We start from the raw sequence: 26,584 nt of genomic DNA on the forward strand, positions 1-26,584 counted from the left end.
CGAGGCCGGTAGTGCGCAGGCGCCCGTGCCAAGCGCCCCGCTGTCTGGGCGGGGTCAGACAGGAGTGGGGGGCGGAGCGATTCCGGCTGGAAACGCGGAGAGGCGGGGAGAGGAAATAGGCGCCCAAGGCGCCTGCGCGGTGCAGGCAAATCCGGTAGGCGGCGGAGAAGCGGCGATCCGCGGGCTGGGCAGTAAGTCCCTCCTTTGACCCCGGAGCCCGTCACTCCGCCTGGAGGAAACAGCAACAAGGATGTGAGCAGCGGCTGCCTCGGGCCCGTAGCCACGCGCTGCGGCCTCGGCCAGCGCCGCAGATACAGAGGCAGCCGCGGGCCCTGCCCCCGAGCAGCTCACGCTCTAGCGGGGGGAAACAGTAGGCGCACCACTGCGTACGCTCAAGCTCTGTGTACGAAGGTCCGGAAGTCGGGAGGGCCCGAGTTCTGGGGGCCTGTCTGTAAAATGGGGACAACCCTAGGAGGCCAGGCGCCGAGCATGGCCGCGAGGACTCAATGAGAGAGGACTTGCGCAAGGGGTGCCCGCCTCAGTTTCTCTGCACGTCAGACAAGAGGGTCAGCTCTGTCCTATCTAGGTGTAGCTGGCTAAAAAGGGGAGCAACGGCTTACTGGCGGAGAACTCGGCGCATGCGTAGATGCCGAAAGCCTGGGCTCAGACGATTTGAGGGCGGGGCCAGGCAAGCAACAGTTCCTCGATGGGATTGCCGAGGCGCATGCGCAGAGCCGAGCCGGCGGACCCCACTCCCCCCCAGCCCCCCACCCCCCCCCAGCCTCCTCCCCCAGCTTAAACGAGAGCCGGTTGGCTATTGGTTTACAGGGTAGAAGTGACGTGCAGCTTCGCCAATGGAAAACGCCCAAACGCCTAAGATCTCGGAGCTTGGGTAGGAGGGAGGTATCTCCGCGGCCCCCCCCTTCTGTGGCCCTGAGGGATGGGTGACGTCATTGGCATGAGCCCGCTAGAGTCGTCTCCGTTTTTTTTTTTTTTTTTTTAGATCCCGGCCCAGACCCGGCTAGCGCCTAGGCCGAAAGTTCTTGGGACAGACAGAAGTAGGCGAGCGCAGATGGCGTCAACTTCCTTAAAGAGACAGGCACTCCTCCGCGGAGCAGAGGAGGTGGCGGGTGACGCCGCTTCGGCCCGGCTCTCCGAAGGTTCGAAGGAGCCCCGTAAGAGGGCGAGAGCCGCGCCGGGGCTCGCGCAGGGGCTCGCGCTCGGGCTCGGCCGTCGCCATCGCGCGCGCGCTCCCGCCGCTTCTCCGCCTCAGTTTCCCCGTGGGGCCCCCCGGGAGCGCGCGCGAGGCAGGGTGCGGCTGGGGGCGACCGCGCGGGGTCCCCGGAGGCGGGCGCGGGGCTCGGGGTCCCCCGGCCGGGGCCGCCCCGCGGGGCCAGCGTCATCTGATGCTGTTTCCTGCAGGAGGGAGAAGAGCGGAAAAAAGCGAAACTCCTCCCCCGCCGCCGCCGCCTCCCGCCCGGGGCCAAAGTACAAAGAGAGCTCGGAGGGAGCAGGAGGGAGCGCGGCCGGGCGCCCAGGAGCAGGCGGAAGGAGAGCCAGGTCCGGCCGAGGCCCCCCATGCTCCCCCGGCGGCGCCCGCGGCCGCCCCGCCCCTGACCCGGCCCCGGGCCCCCGGGGGCCCCGGCGCGCCATGCGGGGGCCCCGGGGCAGCGGTCGGGGCTTCCCTGGGCCTCGGTTTCCCCCTCCCTCGCAATGAGGCGCCGGTTTTAGCCCGATGAGCCCCCCCAGAATGGAGCCGCTGAAGAACCTGCTCCTCAAGAGCCCCCTGGGGACGTGGAGCGGCGGGGGGCGGGCCGAGGGCGCCCCCAAGACCGCCTACTCCAACCCGGTGTGGACAGCGCTCTTCGACTACGAGGCGAGCGGCCGCGACGAGCTGACGCTGCGCAAAGGGGACCGGGTGGAGGTGCTGTCCCGGGACGCGGCCATCTCCGGGGACGAGGGCTGGTGGGCGGGCAAGGTGGGCGACCAGGTGGGCATCTTCCCCTGCAACTACGTGTCCCGGGGCAGCGCCCCCCAGCCCGAGGTGGCCCGCTTCCAGGAGCTGCGCCTGGAGGAGGTGATCGGGGTGGGCGGCTTCGGCAAGGTCTACCGGGGCAGCTGGAGGGGCGAGCTGGTGGCCGTCAAGGCCGCCCGCCAGGACCCCGACGAGGACATCAGCGTGACGGCCGAGAGCGTCCGCCAAGAGGCTCGCCTCTTCGCCATGCTGGCGCACCCCAACATCATCGCGCTCAAGGCCGTGTGCCTGGAGGAGCCCAACCTGTGCCTGGTGATGGAGTACGCCGCCGGAGGCCCCCTCAGCCGGGCGCTGGCCGGCCGCCGCGTCCCCCCTCACGTGCTGGTCAACTGGGGGGTGCAGATAGCCCGGGGGATGCACTACCTGCACTGTGAGGCTCTGGTGCCCGTCATCCACCGGGACCTCAAGTCCAACAACAGTGAGTAACGGGCGCCCCTGGCCCGCCCCCCGCCTCCAGGGCCCCCCCTCTCCCGGCCTGGTCGCAGGCTGCCTGGAGCCCTGGCTGCCTTTCTCCTGGAAAAGGCAGTCGCGAGGCAAAGGGCAGCCCCCTCTCCTGCCTTTTAAGGGGCGATATTCCCTCTGAGGTTACCAGGGCCGCCGCGGCCCCATTTGGCAGATGAGAAAACCGAGGGGGAGAGAGGGGACTCGTTTGGCTCCAGACGTTTCCAGGGTTGGAGCCTGGCTTCAGAAACCCGGGCTTGTCACCGCAGGCACGAGATCAGAGAAGGGACTAGAGTGCGACGCCGTCCTCTCATCTGGGGGAACCGGGTCTAGACAGAGGAAGGGCCTGGGAGGTTTCCCAGGAGTGCTCGGGGTGCTGTCGCGGGGGGCTCTGGCTCACAAGCCCGGCCTTCCCTCCCCCATTGGGCGCCTTAAGGGCCAGGGAGCCTCCTCCGCCCCCACTGCCACAAGCAAACACTGACTTGGAGCAGGACAACCCCCAGCCAAAGATGGGGGGCCTCAAATCAGTATTTGTTTCCCCGGAGAATCCGGCCTCCACCCAAAAGTCTCAGCCTCTGCCCGTTGGAAGCTTTGTAAAAGAGATTTGGGCTGACGTGGGCATTGAAAGAGAGCTCCCAGTGCAGCCTCATCCATTTTTCTGCCCCCTCCAGGAAGCCTTCCCTGAGCACTTCAGTCCGCAGTGCTCCCTCCTTCCTTCCTCCCACCCGCAGTGACATCTGGTCCATCCCTGCCCTGTTTGTCCCGACACCATTCGCTGTCCCAGCTCCTTTGCCAGATTCCGCTCCCAGAGGGCAGGAAACTGGGCCGTCCCCCACCAGTGCCCCGGATAAATAAGCAGTTACTTCTCCACTGTACATTTTCCCATATTTTCCCCCAAGATCGTTTGGAAGGGCACTGGTCCAGAAGGCCAAAGAATAAACCCTTGTCCATCTGGCCGGTGGTTTGACCTCTCAGGGAGGTCGCTTTCTCCTAACGTCCTGGACTGAGCAGGAGAGATTAGGTTCAGTGATTGCCGAGGTCCGTCCCCGCCAGGGCTGAGAGGCCGGCTCGGTGTTGCATTCTGGGCCCTGCCCTCCTCTACCCGGGAGTGTGGAAGTGGGACACGGAGCCTCCCGGTGCCTCCGGGGATGAACTTGGGCCAGGGGAAGCCTCAGAGAAGGAAGGTCTTGAGGTGGGACCTGGCCAAAGAAAGGAGTTTTTCCAAGGGCAGAAGCTCAGAGAGAGGAACGTGCAGCTGGGGGGAGGAAGGACCAGGGCCCTGGGTCAAGATTGAGGAGTGATGACATCTCGAGGGCTTCGAGTGCCAGGCTGGGAGGTTGGGCAGCACTGAAGGTGTGAGGGGGCAGGGAGCGGAAGGGAGCCCCTGGGCCTCCTAGGACCCAAAGGGAGTTCTGTGTCCCCCTCCTCATCACTACAGCGCAGGCGAGCAGACGGGGCAGCCCCCGCTCAGGTGGGCTTTGGGGGAAAGGCCGGACTCCAGAGTCAGTGTCTGTATTTAGGCGCACAAAGCAAGGCTGGCTTTGGGCCTCCACAAGCCTCGCCTCCCTTCGCCTTCACAGGGTCCCTGTGCTTCAAGCCTGTGTCCTCTGGGCGCAGAGCGTCCAGCCTCCTCCCACTTCTAGCTTCTTAGACCGGTGGGAAGGGCCCCTGTTCTCCTGCCACCCCCAGAAGCCAGGCGGGCTGCTCCCCTAGCCCTTCTCCCGGTGGGCAGGGGGGGATTCCCCTGCAAGCCGGACCCCTGGCTGGGGGAGGGGAATCCTGGCTTCTGTTTTTCCTCCCTTCTCTTTACAGAGAAAATGGAACAATAGCCTGAGCCCCCGCTCCCCGCCCTCCCTGCTACTTCCTGCGTTTCCTGAACGGGCTTCCTGTCCCTGCCCTGGCCTCCCCTCTCCCTCTCCAGGCACAGCTGGCTGTGGGGGCGGTTAGACTGGGGGGAGTTGGGAGGAGTCCCCCACCCCCACCCCAGCCAAACCCCCTCTGGATGGGATGTGGAGCTCCGCTTTAGCCTCTGTGACCTGGGCACCTCGGGCCTCTGGCCTCCCAGAGCTTGGGCATCCCGCCTCCTTCTAGACTCCCTGGTCCTGGGCCTAGGAGTCCTGAGAGCACTGGGGGGGGGGAATCCCTATCCTGGAGGTGGGGGGGGACATGGTAGAAAACAATGGCCTGATTTTCCTGTGGCGGCCTGGACAATGGCGGCCTTGTGAGCCTCGGCCCGGGGAGAGGAGGGAGGGAATTCTCCAGGCCCACGAGTCACAGGACCAGCTCTCCAGGGCCCCGGCCCGGGCCGGACCTGCTCCCCTCACCCCCCGACTTTCCCAGAAGGGCCCTGCTGTCCTGACTGAGGTTGCTCAGAAAGGGGAAGCTGGGAGGACCAGGAAGGGAGGGGAAGAAGTCTGTGGACGGAGCCCACGGAGCGGGGAGACCACAGAGGCCACGCCGAGGCTCTGGAAGCAGGGAGGAACCGGGCCGGGCCCGGCGAGCTAGACTAGGAGCAGCTCGGAAAGGCCGGCAATTAAGAGCTCTGAGCCCTTTAAGCTCAGGACCAATCCTGGCTAAGCATGACTCTGGGCCTCAGTTTCCTCATCTGTCAAGCGAGAGGGCTCCAGTCCGTTCTGTTCAGTGAAAAGTTTATTAAGTGCCTACTAGGCGCCGAGCACTGGAACCTGGATAGAACTGGATAGAAAACGTTTGTTCCTGGGGCAGGGGCGGGGGGGGGGGGCGCGGGGGGGGGGGGGGGGGACGAGGGAGGCGGGGCTGGGCTCCAGCGGCCTTCTAGCCCCAAGTCCTGCAGCTATGACGTTCCCCTGCCTCCCTGGGCCCGGAGCTGGGGACGGGGGCACACGAGGCGCCCCAGGTAGTGGGGAGAGGTCGCAAGTCAGGGGTCACCACCAGGCAGCGGAGGCGCCTTGGAGACCGTCGCTCCTGATCCCTGTGCCACAGGCAGCCGGTCCCGGTGGGCGTGTGCCCCCTGCCCACTCGGGGTTTCCTCGGTGACAGCCCTCAGCTGGTGGGTCTCCGTGGCTCTGCCTGTGGGGGAGCGGGGGTGGGTAAGTGGGAGTAAATAATGGTCACGTGGTTCAGTAAGAGGCCACTTGGCCCAACTGGCCTCCCTACTTTTGAGAGGGGGGGGGGGGGCTGCCCAGAGGCTGGAAGAGCAGCCACAAGGAAGGTGTGAGGGGCGAGGGCCAGAAGTGTCCCCTTGTTACAGGCTAGGAAACAGCCTCAGGGAGAGGGGATTGGCCCAAGGCTCCCAAGTGGGGGAGCATCTTCAGAGATTTGAACTCTGAGCCAAGGCCCCTCCCACGGTACCTGGCAGGCCACAGGGGAGGGCGGGGCCAGGCCCAGGAGGAAACAGGAAATGAAATGAAGAAGCAGAAAGGAATCCCCCTCGGCTCCCCCCTCCCCCCAGGCCCCATTCCCTCCCAGTGCCAGGCTGGGGGTGAGGGAAGCCTGGGTCCAAAATCCTCCCGAGGACCCGCCCTGGCGGAGGCTGAGCCATAGGCAGCTTATGGCTCAGTCCCGTCATCCATAAAACGGGAACCCGGCCCGATGCTGGCATCGCAGATCACGTGGCCGAGCCTTGGGCTGCCCTTCTCTTCCTAAGCTGCCTGGTGGGCTCTGGCTCAACCCCTCGGGGAGCGGGGGAGGGGGGGGGTTGCCCGGCCCCCTGCTGAGTGCTCTGCTCATGTCCCATTGGCGGCTGGAAACAGTCCTGGGAGGGAGGGGCCGTCCCCATTGTCTAGGTTAGGAAACAGGCCCAGAGAGGTTCGGGCTTGCCCGGTGTCACACAGCAAGTGTCTGGGGCAGAACTTGAAGTCCCCTTTCCCTGGCTCCAGCCCCCTCCCATTCCATTTTACAGATGTGGAAACTAAGGCCCAGAGAAGGGCCCAGGGTCACGCCAGCATGTGACAGAATTAAGAGGGAAGGTTGGAGGGGCAAAGGACAGCTTGGAGATGAGGTAGCCCAGGACAGGAGGAGGAGGAGGAGGAGGATACGGACAGCTGGAGGGTCTGGGGGCACAGAGGGGAAGCTGGGGGCCTCCAGATGTGGAAGACTGAGGCCAGATGCTTGGGGGCAGGAGATGGCAGAATTGCTGCTGGTCCAGTTTGGGCTCAGGCTGGTCTCTCCCAGGGCAGTGGCTGGGGAGGGAAGCCCCTAGGAAGCTGGAGGTGGCAGCCCTGGCGACTATTTCCACCTGGTACTAGCTGGTCTGAGCTCCTGCATCAGTGGGTGCCCCCCCACTTTGAGACTGCCCCCCAGGAGGAGCCCGAGGAAGACTCTTCCATGCTCGGCTCCCCTGCCCCAGAGCTTGCTGGGATGTGCCCTGGGAGCAGCCCTAACTCGGCCTCTCCTCTTGCCCCCCCCCCCCCCAGTCCTGCTGCTGCAGCCCGTGGAGGGGGACGATGTGGAGCACAAGACCCTGAAGATCACGGACTTCGGCCTGGCCCGCGAGTGGCACAAGACCACTCAGATGAGCGCCGCGGGTACCTACGCCTGGATGGCCCCCGAAGTCATTAAGGCTTCCACCTTCTCCAAGGGCAGCGATGTCTGGAGGTCTGGGGCCCCACCCGAGGGGGGAGGGGGGAGCAGAGGCTCAGGGGTGGGGGGGTGCGGGGGGTTGACGGCTGCTCTCCCACCTGCAGCTTCGGGGTGCTGCTGTGGGAACTGCTGACCGGAGAAGTGCCTTACCGCGGCATCGACGGCCTGGCCGTGGCCTATGGCGTCGCCGTGAACAAGCTGACGCTGCCCATCCCCTCCACCTGCCCCGAGCCCTTTGCCCAGCTCATGGCCGGTAAGGGACCCTAAAGGTGTGGGGGGGGTGCTGATCGTGAGAGAGAAGGCTTTGGGGAGGGGCAGCAAGAGGTGGGACTACACAATGCCCCCCCTTCTCTCCCCCCAGACTGCTGGGCACAGGACCCCCACCGCCGGCCCGACTTCTCGGTCATCTTGCAACAGCTGTCGGCCCTGGAAGCCCAGGTGTTGCGGGAAATGCCCCGGGACTCCTTCCACTCCATGCAAGACGGCTGGAAGCGGGAGATCCAGGGTCTCTTCGATGAGATCAGAGCAAAGGAAAAGGTGCCGTCCCTGGGTGGGGTGGGAGGCGGGGAATAGCAGAGCCTGCCTTTGGAGCCAGGTTTTCTCTCCACATCATTTGTCCCTGCTGTGCTAGAGGCTGGGGGCAGGACACCTGGGTCCCTGGAAAGGAGGTGGGGGGCCTAGAAGTGGGGGCGATGAGGTTTCTGGCCAGGACAGTGTTGGGATTCTCGGAGCAGGGCTCCTCAGCAGGGAGCAGACTAGGGGAGCTCCTGGCCTCAGGCTGGCGGGGAAGCCCAGGGGCCTAAGGGGCAGGAACGAGACCCGGGCTGCCTGGGACCTGGAGTGGGAGGACTCCCGGGGGCTCGGGAGCCACAGGACCCGGGCAAATGCGTGACCCTGGCTAGCCCAGGCACCCTCGCCCTTAGCTTCCTTGCCAGAAAACGAGGGGGCCACCAGCGGCTCCCCGGCTTCTCGGAGCGTGGCTGGGGAGTCGCACAGGGGAGGGGGCACCTCTGGGGGGCGGGACTCCAGAGTCCGGGGGCAGGAGTTCTCTGGCGATGAGGCTTCCGGAGCCTCCTAGAGCGGGGCGGGGCTCCCCGAGGATGGGGCTGCAGGGACCTGGGAGGGAGTTGCCCTTGGGGCGGGGCCCAGAGCCTAACGCCCCGCCCCCCGCCCCCAGGAGCTGCTCAGCCGGGAGGAGGAGCTGACCCGGGCGGCGCGGGAGCAGCGCTCTCAGGCCGAGCAGCTGCGGCGGCGCGAACACCTGCTGGCGCAGTGGGAGCTGGAGGTGTTCGAGCGCGAGCTGACCCTGCTCCTGCAGCAGGTGGACCGAGAGCGGCCGCACGTGCGCCGCCGCCGGGGCACCTTCAAGCGCAGCAAGCTGCGGGCGCGGGACGGCGGCGAGCGCATCAGCATGCCTCTGGGTGAGGGGGCGGTGCTTGGAGGCGGGGCTCTTTGCATGCCACCCCGTGAATGGCTCCTGGGGGAGGGGGGCGGGGTCCGAGAGCCGCTTGTTTGCATGCCGCTTCGTCAGTGGCTCTTGATGGAGGAAGGGGTGGGGCTTCCTGGAGCGGGCGGGACCTGAAAGTTTATTTGCGTGCTGCCCCATGAGTTGCTGTGGGTGGGGCGGGGGCGGGGCCCAGTGAGCGCTTGTTTGCATGCTGCCCCGTGAGTGGCTGCGGGTGGGGCGGGGGCGGGGCTCGGCAGCCAGCTCGGATCCAGGGCCATCCCCTTTCTCCCTACCACCACCCCTAGACTTCAAGCACCGGATCACCGTGCAGGCCTCTCCGGGCTTGGACAGGAGGAAAAACGTTTTCGAAGTCGGGGCCGGGGACTCGCCCACCTTCCCACGCTTCAGGGCCATCCAGTGTAAGAGACGCCTCCCTCGGGAGCCAGGTGTCCCCCTCAGCGGCCAGGCTCCCCCTTCCCGCCCAGCCGGCAGTCGGGGGAGGGGCCCGCACTCCGCCCGGGGCAGAGCCCGGCCCGGAGGGGCTGCGGGATTGCTCCGGGACTCGGACCTTCTCCCTCCTGCCCGGCGGCCTTCCAACTCCCCGGCCACCTGTAGGGGCGCGCCGAGCTGCGGGCCTGTTCCCGGGGCTTCCGCTGCAAAGCCGGAGCCCAACACCCCGGTCCCCTCCTCTCTCTCCGCAGTGGAACCCGCGGACACGGGGCAGGTTTGGGGCCGCCAGTCCCCGCGCCGCCTGGAAGACTCGGGAGGTGGGGAGCGCCGGCAGTGCTGGGCCTGGGGACCCGGGTCCCCCAAGCCCGGGGAGGCTCAGAATGGGAGGTGAGTGTCCCGGCCCGGACCCTGCGCCGCCTCCGCCCCTCCCCGGATTCTGCTGCTCACCTCCGCTCCCCTCCCTCCCCAGGAGACGGTCCCGAATGGACGAGACCACCTGGTACCTGGACTCCAATGACCCATCCCCCCTGGGGTCCCCATCCACTCCTCCCGCGCTCAACGGTGAGTGTCCCGGAGCCGCCCCCCCCCCCAGGAGGAGCCCCACTGAGCAGCCTTGGCGCTACTTCTGATCCCTGCTGGGGACGGCGGGCACCTCGCCGTGTGCCCGCTCGGTGCCAGCCTGCATCAGACTCGAGCGCTCCGTCGGGGAGCTAGCTGGCCCCTGGCAGAGGAGGGACGGGAGCAAGACCCCAAGCCTCCTAAGTGGCAGAAGGGGTTCGGGCCCACGTGTCAGAGGGGCCCCTCAGGCGCCGGCTCTGGCCTCCCTGCCTGCGGTAGCCACGGTCCTCTCCTTACACGCCCTCCCCGTGAAGGCTACACGAGGATTAACTCGGTGCCCCCCAGGGAGCCTTTGTGAGACCCTGTGTGTCTCCGCATTTAAATGGGGTGTTTCTGAGTGGCGCTCTCAGAGGCAGGAACTCTGGGGTCTGCAGCTCTGCTGGAGGCCGGGCGCCAGAGGAGGGAGGAGGGGCTGGGGGGAGGCGGGCTGGGTCAGGGCCGCCTGAAGCAGAGAAGGCAGAGCCCCTGCCCCCACCCCCCCGGAGCGCTCTCCGTGCTCCCAGGGACTCGCGTGTTCACAGACACGGTCGGTGCCGGCGGGCTGGCGCTGGGCTGGCCGGGAAGGACTTCCTGCAGGAGCTGGGGGGCTTAGGGGTCAGCAGGGGCATTTCCTTGTTCAGTCTCTCCAGTGATTCAGTCAAGTCTGTTGAACGTAACCAGCATTTATTAAACACCCACTGTATGCCAGGCATGATGATAGTTCCTGGGAACCCGAGACAAAATCGAACCCTCCTCCGCTTCTATTGGAAGGAAATGAGGTGCAGGGAGAAGGGACTAGCCTTAATGTTGGGGGGAGGGGACCAGGACCTGAAGGGAGCCCCCAAGCCCTTGCGTGCAGATGGGACTCAGAGCCAACCCCGGAAACAGCCTCCGCTGCTGCAGGCAGGGGGACCCGGGCCTCGGGCGGGCGGCAGTGGACAGGGCAGAGCCTTCCCCAGCCCAGGGCCTTCTTTGAGGGGGACGGCTGTTCTGTGCTTCCTCCTCAGGCGACGTCCGCCCCCCAGAGCCAGAGGAGCCGCGCCGCCAGGGCACCTCGGACCGCAGCGGGACCCCCAAGATCATCCAGCGGGCCCTGCTCCGGGGAACAGCTCTGTTGGCCTCCCTGGGCCTGGGCCGGGACCTGCAGCAGGCTGGGAGCGGAGCCCGAGACAAGGGGGATGCCACCCCCGAAGAGGCGTCGTCCCCCCCCTCCCCTCTCATTCGCTTTTCTCCCAAAACTCCGGACGCCCCACCCTCTCCCGCGAGCCCGGACCCTGTGGTGCCTCCCAGCCCCCCTCTGCTTGATCTGGGAACCCCCGGGGGGCAGCCCTTTGCCAAAAGCCCCCGTCGAGAGGAAGAGACTCGGGGTAAGAAGTCCCAGCTCCAGGGAAGTGGCTGCCAGAGGGAGGGGGGGCTTGGAGCTGAAAGGACCTTAGGACAGGGCGGGGGGGGGGGGTCTAGAGGGAGTCACAGAACCTCAGAACCGATGGGATGGGGGCTGTGAGGGCCTTGCCTCCTGCCTCCCTGCAGGAGCTCACCTTGGGGTGAGGCGGCCTGGGTCTCCGGAGCCAGGTGGGTGGGCCAGCCTGGGGGGAGCAGCCCTCGGGCGCTTCCATTAAGCTTCTTGGCTTTCCTTGCAGGCGGGGCTGTCTCCCCCCCTCCTGGGGCCTTCCGTTCCCCCCCCGGCACCCCCCGGTCCCCAACGCTGGGCCTCATCGGCAGGCCCCGGCCCTCACCCCTCCGGAGCCGCATCGACCCATGGAGTTTTGTGTCCACCGGACCCCGGCCGTCCCCACTTCCGTCTCCTCAGCCTGCCCCCCGCCGAGCCCCTTGGACCCTGTTCCCAGACTCGGACCCCTTCCGGGACCCCCAACCCTTCAACCCTTTTGGCCCAGAGTTTCCCCAGAACAACAGAGCCCAGACCAAAGACATGGGGGGCCAGGCTCCTTGGGGTGCCACAGAGCCAGAGGGGAGCCCCTGAGTAAGGGGGGCAAGGTGTACCCCACGGTGAGGTGGGAGTGTCTCGGCGCCTTTTGGGGAGGCAGGTGCCCCCTGTGGGACCTTCAGCCAGAGGGAGGCCCTCTGCAGGAATCACTGTATACACTGGAAAAGGAGAAAGGGGCCAGACCCCCAAAAGGCCACTAGATCCACGGGGCTGATGGCCCCTGCCCTCTTATTTCCCTGGTCCCTCCGGAAGGGACTGAGCAGTCTCTCGGAGCGAGGGCCCGTTGGCAACTGCCTCAGTTTATCCCAGAGGCTCTGGGTTCCCTCGAAGGTGGCCCTTTTCTTTAGAGGGGAGCGCAGAAGATGGGGATGAAGCCTCCCTGCCCTGGAACACTACGCTGCACCTGAAGCCTTAACACTGGACACTGGGGGAGTCCGGAGGGCAGTTGGGGGCGCCCCTGCCTCTCCCAGCCCCCTGCAAGGTCCCCAGGGACCTCCGGAGCCATCCCCTTGCCCCTCTTCTTCCCCCTGGGGCTCAACACTGTAACTGGCTGGTTTGGGGGGCACCAGAACCTGTCTCAGGGAATCACTGTCCACCCTTCCCCCAGTCTGGGGGTGGGGGGAGGCAGGGAGTGCAAAGTCACGTGGTTGTGGCCCCTGGGGGGGGGAGAGGCGCAGGACTGGGCCGTCCGGGAGGAGCCTCGGGGCCCTTGGGAGCGGGTCCCCCCCATGTTTCCCCACACCAGTGGCCCCGGGGACGCGGCCAAGGGCTTCCCATGGGGGCTTAGTGCCAAACACTCCACCTCCCAGCCCTGGTCTGCAGATCACGGCCTCGAGTGCTACTGAAACCAAATAAACTCTTCAGCTGTCTACACCGGCTCGGCTTTTTCCTCTGACCCCCAGAGAGGATTCTGGGAGTAACTGGTATTTGGCCTCTGGCCGAGACAACATAAACCCACCAAGAGTGAGGGCCAAGTGAGCTGTCCTGCCCTCGGGGGGTCCCATTGGGGAAGCCCCCCCGCAACTCATCAGATGAAGGGTTACAACCATAAGCCAAGGGGGGATGGGGGAGCTCCCCACTGCGGGGGTCAGGGAAAGGAGCCCCTAGGAGGGGACGGCAGTGAGGGCTTGGGAAGGCGCCCGGGGCAGGGGAGCCTCCCGGAGGGTGGCAAAAGCACCGGGTGCGGGACCACCGGGGTCTTTGTGCCAGGCCTTATGGTCTAAGGACCTGTATCCTCTATAAAGTGAGGGAGAATGGGGCCCGGGCAATCTAGCCAAGCTTGTGGCTGCTGGAGGGGCCTTGGCTTTGGCTGGACTCGGGGCCACCTGAGAATGGGGGCGTGGGGGGAGGCAGGAGGAGGGGGCAGGAGCCGTGGGTCCCGCCACTGGCAGCGCCCACCCCGTGCCCCTTGCGGATGCTTGGCTGTTCCCAGGGTGGTTCCCATCCCTCCTCTCCCCAGCCCACACACGTGCGGCCTCAGGCTCCTCCCTTAGCCCGGACGCTCATCCCCAGCTGCCCCACACAGGGCACTGCCCTGGTCCCTGTGCCCGGAGCCCGTTTCTGGGCCCCTGCTCTCAGCCTGCCCATGGGGCCCGGGGCCCGGTTCTGGCTGCTGCTGGCCTGCTACCTGGCCTTCGTGCTGCTGGGCTCCGCCGTGTTCATGGCCACCGAGAGGCCTCCCGAGCGCCGGCTGCGGGAGGAGCTGCTGGGCCACCTGGCCGCCTTCCAGGTGGACCACCGGGGCTGCCTGCCCCCCGGGAGGCTGGAGGGGCTGCTGGGGGCCGTGCTCCAAGCCCAGGACTACGGGGTCTCCGCCCTGGGCAATGTCACCGGGCCCGAGAACTGGGACTTGGCTTCCGCCCTGTTCTTCGCTGTCAGCCTCCTCACCACCACAGGTAAGGCCCAGAGGCCGGCAGAGGCCGGGACCCCACGTGCTGAGGAGCCCAGGGCCAGTGCGGGGTCGTCGGCTGTCCCCGGGTTCCTGCGTGGGACAGCCCCATCGCAGGCCCAGAGCCCCTGGCTCCCAGTGCGCCTTCCAGCCCTTGATGATCCCCAACCGGTACCTCCAGTTTCTCAGCCAGGGGCCCCGCCCACTCCAGGCTGCTCCCTCTGGAAGCGCCCAAGGGCCGGACCCTGGCCCAGAATCTCGGGTTGGGGAGGGGCTTCAGAGGCGAGGAGGTCCGGCCCTAGGACCCCTCTGGCCGACAGCCTTCCGGGGTCGGAGGTCTCTCTGTGCCCGCTCTGCTGCTTGCGGCCCAGCGCGCCCCGGGTCCCGCCCCGGAGAGAACCAGGACACGGCCGGTCCCCTCCCCACAACTGTGCAAATATTTGAGGACGTGCAGTTCCCGACCCTGCGCGGCCCGGGATTTCTTCTCCTCGATCCTTGAGGAAGAGGAAACCGAGCTTGGAGAAGTTAAGGGACTTGCCCTCAGTCACACAGCCAAGTGTCTGCAATGGGACTTGAACCCGAGCCCTCTGGACCCCGAATATTCTACCCACAAGCCCCCGAGGGGTGGAACCGCAAGGTCTGGGTTTCAGGCCCAATCCCCGACATCCAGCCGGTGCTGACAGTTCTGCCGCATCGAACTGGAAGTGGGGCCTGGGCCGGCCTGACCCTGCTCCGCAGTGCCCTGAGTGAGCCGGTCCCTTCTCCGGACCTCAGTTTCCCCTCTTGTCAAATCAGGGAACCGGACCCAAAGTTTGGGTCTCCGAAGTTCCTCCCGGCCCAGCGGCTCCAGGCGAGTCATGGCTCTGACGCCAAGGGGGGGCGATTCACCCCCAAACACGGGCAGCCGCCTTTGGGCCAGAACCCTTGTTCTGCCCCCGCAGGAGCGACACAAGTCACAGAGAAATGAATTTGGGCTTGGGTGGAGGGAGGGGCTGTTCCCACAGGGAGTGAGCTCCCCATCGCCGGAAGTCTCTGAGACGGGGCGTCCGGAGGCTTCTTGGGGAGGACCCGGGGCCATCCTGGTTCTCTCACGGCTTGGCCACTGGCCTCTGAAGGCCAGAATGCTTGGAGACTCTGGGGGCTACAGAGCCCCCAGGGAGGGGGCAGCCCCCTCAGCGTTTAACCATCATACCCAGCGTTCCCTGAGAAAGCTCCCTGTTGGGGGCCTGGGGGAGGGGCAGCTCCCACCATTTCGAGGTGGCTCTGGGGTTGGGAAGGGAAGGATGGGAGGGGCCGGGGGCTCAGCCTCCCCTCCCTCTCTCCCGGCGGTGCAGGTTATGGCCACGCGGCGCTGCTCTCGGACAGCGGGAAGGCCTTCTGCGTGGGCTTCGCCGGCCTGGGGCTGCCCATGAGCCTGGTGCTGGCCGCGGCCCTGCGCCAGCGCCTGCTGCGCCCGCTGCGCCGCCTGCTGAGCCGGATGGCCGCCCGCTGCGGCCTGGCGCCCGCCCGTGTGCCCTGGCTCCAGGCGGCCCTGCTGGGGCTGACAGTGGCGACGGTCTTTGTGCTGATCCCCACCCTGGTGCTCTGGGGCCAGGAGGCCGGCGCGAGCCCGATGGACGCCTTCTACTTCTGCTTCATGTCGCTCAGCACCATCGGGCTGGGGGACTTTGTGCCCGGCCGTGAGCGCCACCCGGCCCTGTACTGGCTCAGCCAGCTCGCCCTCATCGGTGAGTGGGGGCCCGGTCCGGGGGGGCGCCGCTCCCCACACTCAGTCCTTCAGGTGCTGTGGAGGAGATGCGGGCACCGGGGCGGGCGCTGGGGCAGAGATGGCCCCAAAGCACGAGGGTCTCAGGGCCAAGGGCTGGGTCCCTGGGCTCCAAATCCAGAGCTCTTTCACACGGGGAGCTCAGGGGGCAGCGAGAGCAGGCCCGCGGGACCTTCCAGGGATGGGCTTCAAGCAGGAGCTGCTGACGAGTCGGAGGCGCAGGCTTTGGGGGGGGGGCCAAGCTCCCCCAGGGGCTGCTTCAGGAAGGCTCTTCCGAGCCTCAGGCGTGAAGGGGATGGAGACTCCATAGGGAGCCCAGCAGCTTTCCTGGGGGCGGCAGAGTGAGCATGAGCGGCCGCTTTTCAGGGACCCACCGGGGAGGGCTGGATCCAGCGGCTCCCCCCGTGTCCCTTGTGACTGCGGCTGAGAAGGAGGCCTGCTGGGGAAGGGGAAGAGGACCGCCGGCCTGGGGGGCACCCTTGGCACTGCCCGACATCCTCGGGGCCTCGGCACTGCCTGCCAGCCTGGGGGACACCCTTGGCACTGCCTGCCATCCTCAGGGCCTCGGTGCTGCCCACCACAGACACAGGCCCCTCTCCTGGCTAGCGCCCAGGGGCCAAAGGAATGGCGGGAGGCCCAGCAGCCCAGGCGTGGGAGCCCCGTTCCTCTTCCTCAGTCTCTCTGTCCTCCTCCGCCAGGTTACCTGCTTCTGGGGCTGCTGGCTCTGCTGTCGATGCTGGAGACGGTCTCGGAGCTCAGGGAGGTCCGGGCCTTGGTGGGCTTCTTCAGCCCCAGCCCCCAGAGCCCGGAGGAGGACCAAAGGGCCATCGTCCCTCAGGATGCTCTGGCCCTTCACCACTGCCCACCTCCCGGCCCCTCCCCCACGCCCCCGGCCCCTGCCCTGGCACAGGGCACCAACGCTGCCTGAGAGCCCAGCGCGGCCCTCCCGGCGTGGGGGGTGGGGGTGAGGGCGCTGGCCTTGGGGAGCTTCAGGGGGCGCGTATGTGTGTAAGTCTAGGGGTGTGAATAAAAGCAAGGTCCGATTCCTACTGCCTCAGTCTCCCCCACAAGCCCCGGGGCTGGGCCGCAGCAGCCCCCAGACTCCCCCCTGGTACGACCTCTTTCGGCCTTCCGGGAAGTCCTGGCTGGCTAGTTAATGAAGCAGGCCGCTGGGGATTATTTTCTCAAGCCCTCAGTGTTTTCATCTGTAAAATGGGCTCAATACCCCTTCCCCTCCTCGTTGTGGAGCGAAGTCCTTGGGACCAGAGAAGTGGGAGCTGTTCGGAGCTGGAAGAAGCCAGTCTTGGCCCCTTGGTTTTGGACAGGAGGAAGCGGGGCCCGGGAGGCTCCCTGTGCTGGGTCCCACAGGCCGGCAGCCCCCCTCCCCCCCTCCCCGGGACTCAGCAGCCCGCCCTCCTCTCCTGAGGGGGCGGGGGGCACTCGGCTCCTCCAAGGACGGCTGTACTGGGCATCCCCCTCCCCCAGCCTGGCCGGCCCTCGGCCCTCTCCTCCCCTCTCCTAACCCACCGATCACTGCGCCCCCGCGTGGGGGGAGGGGAGAAAGACAGGCCGGAGTCCTGGCTCCCAGTCAGAATTTATTGAGGGCAAACTCCTGGCCAGGGTGGTGAGGCCTGAGAGGGGGGGTTCTAACCCCCCCCCCCAGTAACAAGAGGGGCTAACCCAGTCTTTGCTCGGCCAGGGAGGGCCCCGAGTCATCGCCCGCTGCCCCGCCCCCTCCCGCTCGCTCAGCGAAGGTCCCGGAGGCCGCGGGGATCCCTCCGCGATCGCCCCTCCCCCCCCCGCGGGGCCCAGGGCCCCGCGCACACATATACAGACACACAGACACGCGCGCACACACTGCAATAAATACGGCCCCACGGGCTGGGGGGAGGGGCTGGGCCGGGCCTCCGCTAGGGCCCCCATGCCCGCAGCGCCCCCAACCCGGCCCACGGCGGCCTCTGGCGGCCACACGCGGAAAGGCAAGCGCGGGGCGGGGGCGAGGGCGGAGGAGAGCGGAGGCGGGGGCGGGGGGGGGGGGGCGGGGGAGCGGGGCTCCCAGCCGGGCAGGGGGGCCCCCTGGCGCGGGTCCGCGGCCTCCCGGCCCATACCGCCCGCTGGCAGGGGACCCTCGGCCCCCCGCCCAGCCCGAATGGGGGCGGCCACCCTGAGGGACGGGCCGGGGAGCCGCGGCCCGGCTCGGCTTCGCTCGGCCCGGCCCGGCTCAGCTCAGCAGGCAGCGCTCCCGACGGCTCAGCTGGCGACTCAGCTTCCGCCGCCGCTGCTCCAGACCCCGCTCCAGGCGCTCGTCCTCCTCCAGGGCTCTGGGAAAAGAAGAGGCAGCGTCCGGCCGGGCCGCGAGCCAGAGTTCAGGGGTGAAGGGCTAAGGGGGTCGCGGGACAAGGAGGACTGAGATGCAGGCTGGAGGAAGCGCCCTGACCCCTCCCCCACAGACTAGCATGGGAGGGGCATCACCCTCCTGCCCCCCGCAAGTGCACCAAGCCGTCCCTCAGCAATGGCGGCCCCCCCCCCCCCCCCCCCCCCCCCCCCCCCGGGGATGGCCCGGCCCGCAGGGAGCACTCACGTCCTCTCCCGGTTATCCAAATCCCGCACCAGCTCATCCCGCTGGTTCACCAAGGACACCAGCTCCTCCAGCAAGAGCTGCTCGCGGTGCTGCTGGGCTTCCGTTTTCATCCAGTCTGGGAATGGCAGCAGAGGAGCGCGTGAGCAGCCTGGCTGCGGCCTGGGGGCTTCTGGGGGTCTGACTCTCTGTGTCTGGGCCTTGGCTCCCTGGGCCTTGTCCGGCTCCTCCTTTCAAATCGCACCCACTAAAGGGCCCAAGGACCCGTGCTGGGCCCAGAGACACAACCCTTCCCCCAAAAAAAACAAAAACAAAAAACACAGTCTCTGCCCTTAGTGCTGACTAGTGTCCAGCCATGAAGTAGCACAAGGTGGGCTGCAAGGAGGGGCCTGAGAAGGGGACATAGTCACAGACACAGACACAGACACAAAGGATAATCCAAGATAGACTGAATAGGAGGGGCTTCAGAAAGAGACATAGTCACGGACACAGACACAAAAATAAGGATAATACAAGGTAGACACAAGGATAATAATACAAGATAGACTGAATAGAAGGGTCCTGAGAAGGGGACATAGTCACAGACACAGACACAGACATAAGGATAATACAAGGTAGGCTGTGTGCCTTCCCAAGGCCTTTGCCCTGAGGAGAGAGGGAGAAAGGAGACAGGGATGAGAAGGAAGGACAGGATTTCTTTTCCAGGCAGAAATGAGGAAGGAGTGGCTACTAAACTTGGAGGATGGCCAGGGGACTATAGGGAGGCAGGAGATCACTTGCTGTGTTCAACTGAATCCATGTTTCCAACTGTCATCTTTATGCAAATACTTTTCCGATTTATTTGTCCATCCCAGGCTGAGACAGGTGGGGGCACAGTGCACAGTGTGCTGGGTTGGGCTCAGAAAGACCCGAGATGGAAATCTAGCCTTAAACACTTCTTCTCTGTGTAACTAATAACTTAACTTCTCTTTGCTTCAGTTTCCCCATATGTTAAATGGGGATAATAACAGCACCTACCTCCCAGGCTTGTGATAAGGAACATATGAGACAACAATTTTAAAGCATTTGGCACATAGTAGGTGCTTAATACATGCTTATTTACTTTCAACAGGTCTCCAGGATTGCATCTCCAACTGAATGTCCTATAGAGGTCTTCAATTCAATGTGTTCTGAACTCACCCCCTAGCCCTTACCTGTTGCTAACAGCCCCGTCACTAATGCTGCCACATTTTCTGATTCCCACACTCCTCCCAAGGGTCACCCTGGCTCTTCACCCTCTCTCATCCCGCCCCAGGACCCAATCAGTTATAGGTCCTGTCATTTCTACCTCATATGCACACCCCTCCCCTCCTCATCACCTCATACCCGGAACTGTTGCAACAGCTGCTGGGAGGCCACCTGCCTCCCGGCCATGCTCCAGTCAACCATCAAGTAGCTCCACAGACCTGACCCGTCACTGTCCTCATCAGTAGACTTCTGTGACTTCCTAGGGCCCCAGGACTATACAGAAAACCCTCCACTTGTCTATTTACGCCCTCCACATCCTGCTCCCTATCCCCTTACCAGCCCTCTAGCTCCTCACACCCCATCACATATTCTTTGACACGGTGGCCATGGCCTCTTGGACGTTCTTTGCACTTGACTCTTCATCTCCCAACTCCAGGCATTTTCTCTGCAGTGCCCCCTGCCAGGAATTCCCTCCCTTTTCATCTCTGCTTCCGGCTTCCCTGAAATCCCAGCTAATAATCCCAGCCTCCCTCATCCTTTTCCTTCTGTAGGTAACCCCCAGTTTACCCTCTCGGTCTATCTTTGCTTATTCATTGCTTGTAGTCTCCCCCATTAGGCTGGGAGCTCCTTGAGAACAGGGACTGTCTCTGAGCTTCCCCAGAGATTAGCACAAGGCCTGGCACATAGTAGGAGCTTAAAAAAATGCCCCTTGACTTACTGGGAACCGGCCAAGCGGACCCATTTAGCTGGAGTTGGAGCGGAACCAATTAAGACTGAAGTGTAGGGTCAGAGCCAAACTGTGGTGTGCCCTCGGAGCTGGGCTTTGTGCCAGGGGCAAGAGGGAGCCACTGAAGGTTTCTGAGCAGGAGTACCACGCTCAGGCCCAGGCCTTCCAGAGTGCATTTTGGCAGCTGCCCAGAAGGTACATGGCATGAGAGGCAGCTTAGGTGAGCCCAAGGCCATCCCCGTTTCCCCGGCTGACCCCGGTACCTTCGATGGCCATCATGGCTCTCAGTTCTCTACTCAGGAGCTGGAAGCGTCTCTCCAGGTCTTGTTCTTCTATCCTGTAGCAGGAAGCAAGTGGCAATCAGTTCCCTGGGGGGCCTGCCCGGCACTGGAGATTTGAGGCCCCCAGGCTCCCGTTGGGAGGAGGGTCCCAGAGGCCAGCTGGCTGACCTACTATGTGCCAGGACAAGGCAAGTGGGCATCTTTCACAAGGTCTGAACCTTCAGCGCATCGGAGTGACTGCTTTGGTGTCTCTGAGACCTACTGGCTGCATCCATCCATCTATCTATCCTTTCTATCCATCTTCTTCCTTCCTTTCTCTTTTTCTTCCTTCCTCCCTCCCTTTCTCAATCGGGGTTCAGTGACTTGCCCAGGGTCACACAGCCAGGAAGTGTCAGGTGTCCCAGATCAGATTCGAACTCAGGCCCTCCTGAGCTGATGCTCTATCCACAGCGCCACCTAGCGGCCCCGGCTGGCTGCGTAATGCAGGACAAGTCTCTCCCTTCTCCCAAAGCGGGGACAGCGCCTGAGGTCCCGGATGCGTCCTCCCGAAGGCCGGAACCGGAGGCGCCAGGGTCACTGCCGGCCGGGCCCCGCCCCTGGTCACTGCGGACGCCCCTGCGCGTGCCGCGGGCACCAAGAAGCCCCTCCTCTAAACAAAGCTTCTCAGCCAATGGGAATTCTGCTCCCGGCAGACACGGGGCCGCTCCCCAGTCCCAGGGGCGGCTGCCTGCCCAGGGTCACAGCCAGAGGGCGCCCGGGCCTCAGAGACCAGGGGGCTGCCGGTGGGACCCCCCCCCCCCCCGGCATCCAATGGGATAGGCCGAGGCGGAGCTCTGCAGACAATGCGGACACCACCAGGGGCCGCCAGGTGGCGCTGCAGGAGACGGAATACCGCAGTTCCCCGTGGCTGGGCCCGGGCAAGTCCCACCCCCTGCCTCAGTGTCCTCAGCTGCCAGAGAAGGAAAGGGCAGCCCCCCGGGCTCCGAGTCCCGCCTTCCAGCCTTTCCCTAGCTTTGTCTCCTGCTTCCCTCCTGCCTGAAGCGCAGGCTCCCTGAGGGCTCCCCGGAGGGCCGGGGGCTGGGCCTGGGATTCACCCCTAGTGGGCGCTCCCTCCCGGTGCGGGTCTCACCTCCTCCAATCTTACATAGGAACTGCCACCAGCTGTCAGAAGCGGGACTTGAACCCAGGTATTCTTGGGTAAAGGGGAAGAAAAAGGATTTATATAGTGCCTACTACATACCAGACTGTGCTGGGAATGAGCGCTTATATAGTGCCTACTACATACCAGACTGTGCTGGGAATGAGCGCTTATATAGTGCCTACTACATACCAGACTGTGCTGGGAATGAGCATTTATATAGTGCCTACTACATACCAGACTGTGCTGGGAATGAGCATTTATATATGCCTACTACATACCAGACTGTGCTGGGAATGAGCACTTATATAGTGCCTACTACATACCAGACTGTGCTGGGAATGAGCATTTATATATGCCTACTACATACCAGACTGTGCTGGGAATGAGCATTTATATATGCCTACTACATACCAGACTGTGCTGGAATGAGCGCTTATATAGTGCCTACTACATACCAGACTGTGCTGGGAATGAGCGCTTATATAGTGCCTACTACATACCAGACTGTGCTGGGAATGAGCATTTATATATGCCTACTACATACCAGACTGTGCTGGGAATGAGCACTTATATATGCCTACTACATACCAGACTGTCCTGGGAATGAGCGCTTATATAGTGCCTACTACATACCAGACTGTGCTGGGAATGAGCATTTATATATGCCTACTACATACCAGACTATGCTGGGAATGAGCATTTATATATGCCTACTACATACCAGACTGTGCTGGGAATGAGCACTTATATAGTGCCTACTACATACCAGACTGTGCTGGGAATGAGCATTTATATATGCCTACTACATACCAGACTGTGCTGGGAATGAGCATTTATATATGCCTACTACATACCAGACTGTGCTGGGAATGAGCATTTATATATGCCTACTACATACCAGACTGTGCTGGGAATGAGCACTTATATATGCCTACTACATACCAGACTGTCCTGGGAATGAGCGCTTATATAGTGCCTACTACATACCAGACTGTGCTGGGAATGAGCATTTATATATGCCTACTACATACCAGACTATGCTGGGAATGAGCATTTATATATGCCTACTACATACCAGACTATGCTGGGAATGAGCATTTATATATGCCTACTACATACCAGACTGTGCTGGAATGAGCACTTATATAGTGCCTACTACATACCAGACTGTGCTGGGAATGAGCATTTATTATGCCTACTACATCCAGATGTGCTGGGAATGAGCATTTATATATGCCTACTACATACCAGACTGTGCTGAATGAGCATTTATATGCCTACTACATACCAGACTGTGCTGGGAATGAGCACTTATATATGCCTACTACATACCAGACTGTCCTGGAATGGGCTATATAGTGCCTACTACATACCCAGACTGTGCTGGGGAATGAGCATTTATATGCCTACTACATACCAGACTTGCTGGGAATGAGCATTTATATATGCCTACTACATACCAGACTGTCCTGGGAATGGCTATATATGCTACTACATACCAGACTATGCTGGGGTGGCATTTATATATGCCTACTACATACCAGACTATGCTGGGAATGAGCATTTTATATGCCTACTACATACCAGACTTGTGGGAATGAGCATTTATATATGCCTACTACATACCAGACTGTGCTGGGAATGGCATATATGCCTACTACATACCAGACTGTCCTGGGAATGGCCTTATATAGTGCCTACTACATACCAGACTGTGCTGGGAATGAGCATTTATATTGCCTACTACATCCAGACTATGCTGGAATGAGCATTTTATATGCCTACTACATCCAGACTGTGCTGGGAATGGCATTTATATGTGCCTACTACATACCAGACTGTGCTGGGAATGGCGCTTATATAGTGCCTACTACATACCAGACTGTGCTGGGATGGCGCTTATATGTGCCTACTACATACCAGACTGTGCTGGGAATGAGCATTTATATATGCCTACTACATACCAGACTGTGCTGGGAATGAGCATTTATATATGCCTACTCATTCCAGACTTCCTGGGAATAGGCTTATATAGTGCCTCTACATACCAGACTGTGCTGGGAATGAGCATTTATATATGCCTACTACATACCAGACTATGCAGGAATGAGCATTATAATGCCTACTACATACCCAGATATGCTGGGAATGAGCATTTATATGCCTACTACATACCAGACTGTGCTGGAATGAGCACTTATTAGTGCCTAACATACCAGACTGTGCTGGGAATGAGCATTTATATATGTACTACATCCAGACTGTGCTGGGAATGAGCATTTATATTGCCTACTACATACCAGACTGTGTAATGAGCATTTTATATGCCTACTACATACCAGACTGTGCTGGGAATGAGCACTTATATATGCCTACTACATACCAGACTGTCCTGGGAATGAGCGCTTATATAGTGCCTACTACATACCAGACTGTGCTGGGAATGAGCATTTATATATGCCTACTACATACCAGACTGTGCTGGGAATGAGCATTTATATATGCCTACTACATACCAGACTGTGCTGGGAATGAGCATTTATATATGCCTACTACATACCAGACTGTGCTGGGAATGAGCATTTATATAATGCCTACTGTATACTCTGTGTTAAGTGCTTTACAAACATTATCTCACTTAGTTCTCACAAGCTGGAAAGGCAGTGCTATAATTGGTCCCACTTTGTTGTTGTCCTTCAGTTATTTCAGTCATGCCTGATCCTATTTTGAAAACTGAGGCCAACAGAGGTTAAGTGACTTGCCTGGACTCACACAGCTTGGAAGTGTCTGAATCTGGATTTGAACTCAAGTCCTCCTGGTGCCCTCCACTGCCACCCCATTTCCTCTAGGCTCAGAGACCAGTTCTCTGTCTCCTCCTCCCCCTGCCCCTCTAGTAGCAGGTGCTGGCCCCTAGAATCCCCCCACCGCTCCTAGATGCAGTAATTCTCTGCCCTTCCCCATCTCTCAAACACTTATAGGCAGCTTCTGGTCCACCCCCCTCCCCCCCACCAGGGTGAGAAAGGCCCAGTCCCTTCAAGCTCACTAGTAAGGACTTTAGGGCCTCCCCCATCTCAACTCCCCTCTTAGTCAATCCTCCTTTCCTCCTTCCTTCCTTTCTTCTTTCCTTGCTTGCTTTCTTTTTTCTTTTCTCCTTCCTTTTCTCTTTCTTTCCTCCTTCCTTCCTTTCTTTTTCTTCCTTCCCCTTTTTCCCTTTCCTCCCCCCCTTTCTCTTCCTTTCTTACTTCCTTCCTCCCTCCCTCCCCCTCCCATTCTGCCTTCCTTTCTTCTTTTTCTTTCTCCCTCCCTCCCTCCCTCCTTGCCTCCTCCTTCTTTCTTCCTTCCCTTTTTTATTTATTCTTTCCTCCTCTTCTTTCTTCCTTCCTTTTCTTTCTTCCTTTCTTTTTCTTTCTCCCTTCCTCCCTCCCTTCCTCCTTGCCTCCTTTCTTCCTTCCCTTTTTCCTTCTTTCCTTCTTTCTTCCCCTTCTTTCTCTTCCTTCCTTCCTCCTTCCCTCCCTCCAGCCTCCCTTTCTTTCTTTTTCCCTTCCTCCCTCCCTCCTTGCCTCTTCCTTCTTCCTTCCTTTCTTTCTCCCTTCCTTCCTTTCTCCCTCCCCTCCCTCCCTCCCTTTCTTTTCTTTCTCCCTTCCTTCCTCCCTCTCTCCCCCTCCCTTCTTTCTTTCTTTCTTCCTTCCTCCCTCCCTCCCCTCCCTCCCTTTCTTTCTTTCTCTTTCTTTCCTCCTCCTCTCTCTTTCTTCCTTCCTTCCTGCCTCCCTCCCTCCCTCTCCTCCTTTCTTTCCTTCCTTCTTTTCTTTATTATTTTGCTCAGGACCGAGCATGTCGAGTCAGCCAGGTAGCTTGATGTGCAAGGGGCCCATAGCCTGGTTGGGCCCCCAGGACAGAGTCTAGCACACAGTAGGTGCTCACAAAAACTCTGATGGTGAAGGGAAGGACCTGTCCCAGAGATGGGGAACCTGATGAGGACTGCTCCCTCCCCCCAGGTAGGGCAGGAGGGGGGATGGGCTCACAGGAGCTGGAGCTGGTCCTGCCTCCGGATCAGAGCGTTCTTCTTATTGACCAGTGTGAACCATTCCTGGATCAGCACCTCCTCCTGCAGCTTGTTGGCACCTGGAAGGGAATGGGGCTTGTAGGACAACTCAGAGGGGCAGAGGCTCCCTCAGCTGTAAGGCGCCTGGGGGCAGAAGGGGGGAGTGCCTTTCCCTTGACCCTGCCCGTGACAGCGACTCTGGGAAAGAACAGAGGGCCTGAGTGGTCCCACCTCCACGCCTTTGCTTACACGTGCTACAGTTCCTCCTAGCTGGGACGCTCTCCCTCCCCTGGCTCTTGTCAAAATTCCCCCCGTTCCTTTAAAAGCCCAACTCAAAGCCTCCTCCAGGAAGCCTTCCCAGATTCCCTCAGCTACCAAAACCCTGAGAATGCTACGGGACTCAGTTATACCAAGCCTGAGCCAGCTAGTACTTGGAGACGATTGTTAAATTTTAGCGTGAGCATTTGCAAGTGGAAACTTGGTAAAAAAAACTACAAATCTGGGCTTGATTTACCTTTTTCAAAAACTTCTACACTTAAGAAAATGTTAATAAAGTGGATTAAACTATCTCCGGGGTGATTTTATTTATTTTTAACGCACACTGTTTAGGAATCGGATGGGGAGAGAAAAAGCAAAGCAAAAGGGAAAAACCACGGGAGAGATAAAAAAAAAAAAACAGGAAAAAGAAGTGGAGGTAGCAGGGGCTGGTTTCCATTCAGCCTCCTGGGTTCTCTCGGGGGCAGAGGGCATTTTCTGCCCAGAGTCTATGGGATCGCTTTGGATCCCTGAGCGCTGAGAACCGAGCCTTTCGTAGTGACGTCACACATTCTAAGCACGTTAAACTCACAAGTGTGTTGTGTGTACATTTTATCTTAGTGAAGGGAGCTGGTCGTTAAACATCTATCAGAAAGCCCTGATTATGGCCATCTAACAACGTAAGCTCCTTGAGGGAAAGAAACTGGAACTTTTGGACCTCTGTCTCTCCTAGAACCTGCTCCCAGAGAACATTGCATTTTGGAGAAGAATAGTACACGGGGGGAGGCTCTGCACACAGTAGGTACTTAAGAATCATTCACGGTATAATCTTTGAATGAAGCCAGGCAGAAGGAGACAAACCAGCTTAGGACCGCAGGTCCAGGAGTCTAGTCCTGGTATTCCACTGCCGGGCACTAGAGGGCAGCACGGGGGACAGAGCTCAGACTAGAGCCCAGAGTAAGAGATGCTGGAAACCCAAAAAGGCCAGAACCGAGAACACACCCCTGATAGTCTAGAACCTAAATTCTAGAGTTGAGGGGAGGGACTCCGAATCTAGAACAGGGGATGTCAGAGCCGGGTTGGGGCTTGCAACAGAGAACACAGGCTGGATAGTCTAGAACCCCGAATGTCAGAGCCAGGGGGGCTTGGAACAGAGAACACACATTCGATAGTCTAGAACCCCAAATGTCAGAGCCAAGGGGGGC

General features: G+C 61.6%; 3 protein-coding genes across 3 annotated transcripts in view; 2 read left to right on the top strand and 1 right to left on the bottom strand.

The window, feature by feature from the left end:
- The first annotated feature begins 1,631 nt into the window (after positions 1–1,631).
- On the top strand, positions 1,632–12,344 carry MAP3K11 (mitogen-activated protein kinase kinase kinase 11). Its single transcript, XM_031942115.1, has 10 exons — positions 1,632–2,453; positions 6,871–7,051; positions 7,141–7,289; positions 7,398–7,573; positions 8,214–8,457; positions 8,789–8,902; positions 9,185–9,320; positions 9,403–9,494; positions 10,538–10,897; positions 11,171–12,344. Exons 1-10 carry the CDS (start codon positions 1,736–1,738, stop codon positions 11,509–11,511), a joined length of 2,511 nt encoding a protein of 836 aa, XP_031797975.1. The 5' UTR covers positions 1,632–1,735; the 3' UTR covers positions 11,512–12,344.
- Positions 12,345–12,889: 545 nt separating this feature from the next.
- On the top strand, positions 12,890–16,685 carry KCNK7 (potassium two pore domain channel subfamily K member 7). Its single transcript, XM_031943636.1, has 3 exons — positions 12,890–13,370; positions 14,698–15,090; positions 15,827–16,685. Exons 1-3 carry the CDS (start codon positions 12,890–12,892, stop codon positions 16,054–16,056), a joined length of 1,104 nt encoding a protein of 367 aa, XP_031799496.1. The 3' UTR covers positions 16,057–16,685.
- Positions 16,685–26,584, bottom strand: part of EHBP1L1 (EH domain binding protein 1 like 1) — a 29,160-nt gene continuing 19,260 nt past the window's right edge. Inside the window, exons 15-18 of the mRNA XM_031943637.1 lie at positions 25,105–25,204; positions 19,924–19,997; positions 17,710–17,824; positions 16,685–17,449 (exon numbers count right to left, since the gene is read on the bottom strand). Of these exons, the coding sequence (XP_031799497.1) occupies positions 17,350–17,449; positions 17,710–17,824; positions 19,924–19,997; positions 25,105–25,204 (389 nt within the window). The 3' untranslated portion in view covers positions 16,685–17,349. The remainder of the gene's footprint in view (positions 17,450–17,709; positions 17,825–19,923; positions 19,998–25,104; positions 25,205–26,584) is intronic.

The sequence above is a fragment of the Sarcophilus harrisii genome, chromosome 6 (assembly GCF_902635505.1).
Source record: "Sarcophilus harrisii chromosome 6, mSarHar1.11, whole genome shotgun sequence".
NCBI lineage: Eukaryota > Metazoa > Chordata > Mammalia > Dasyuromorphia > Dasyuridae > Sarcophilus > Sarcophilus harrisii.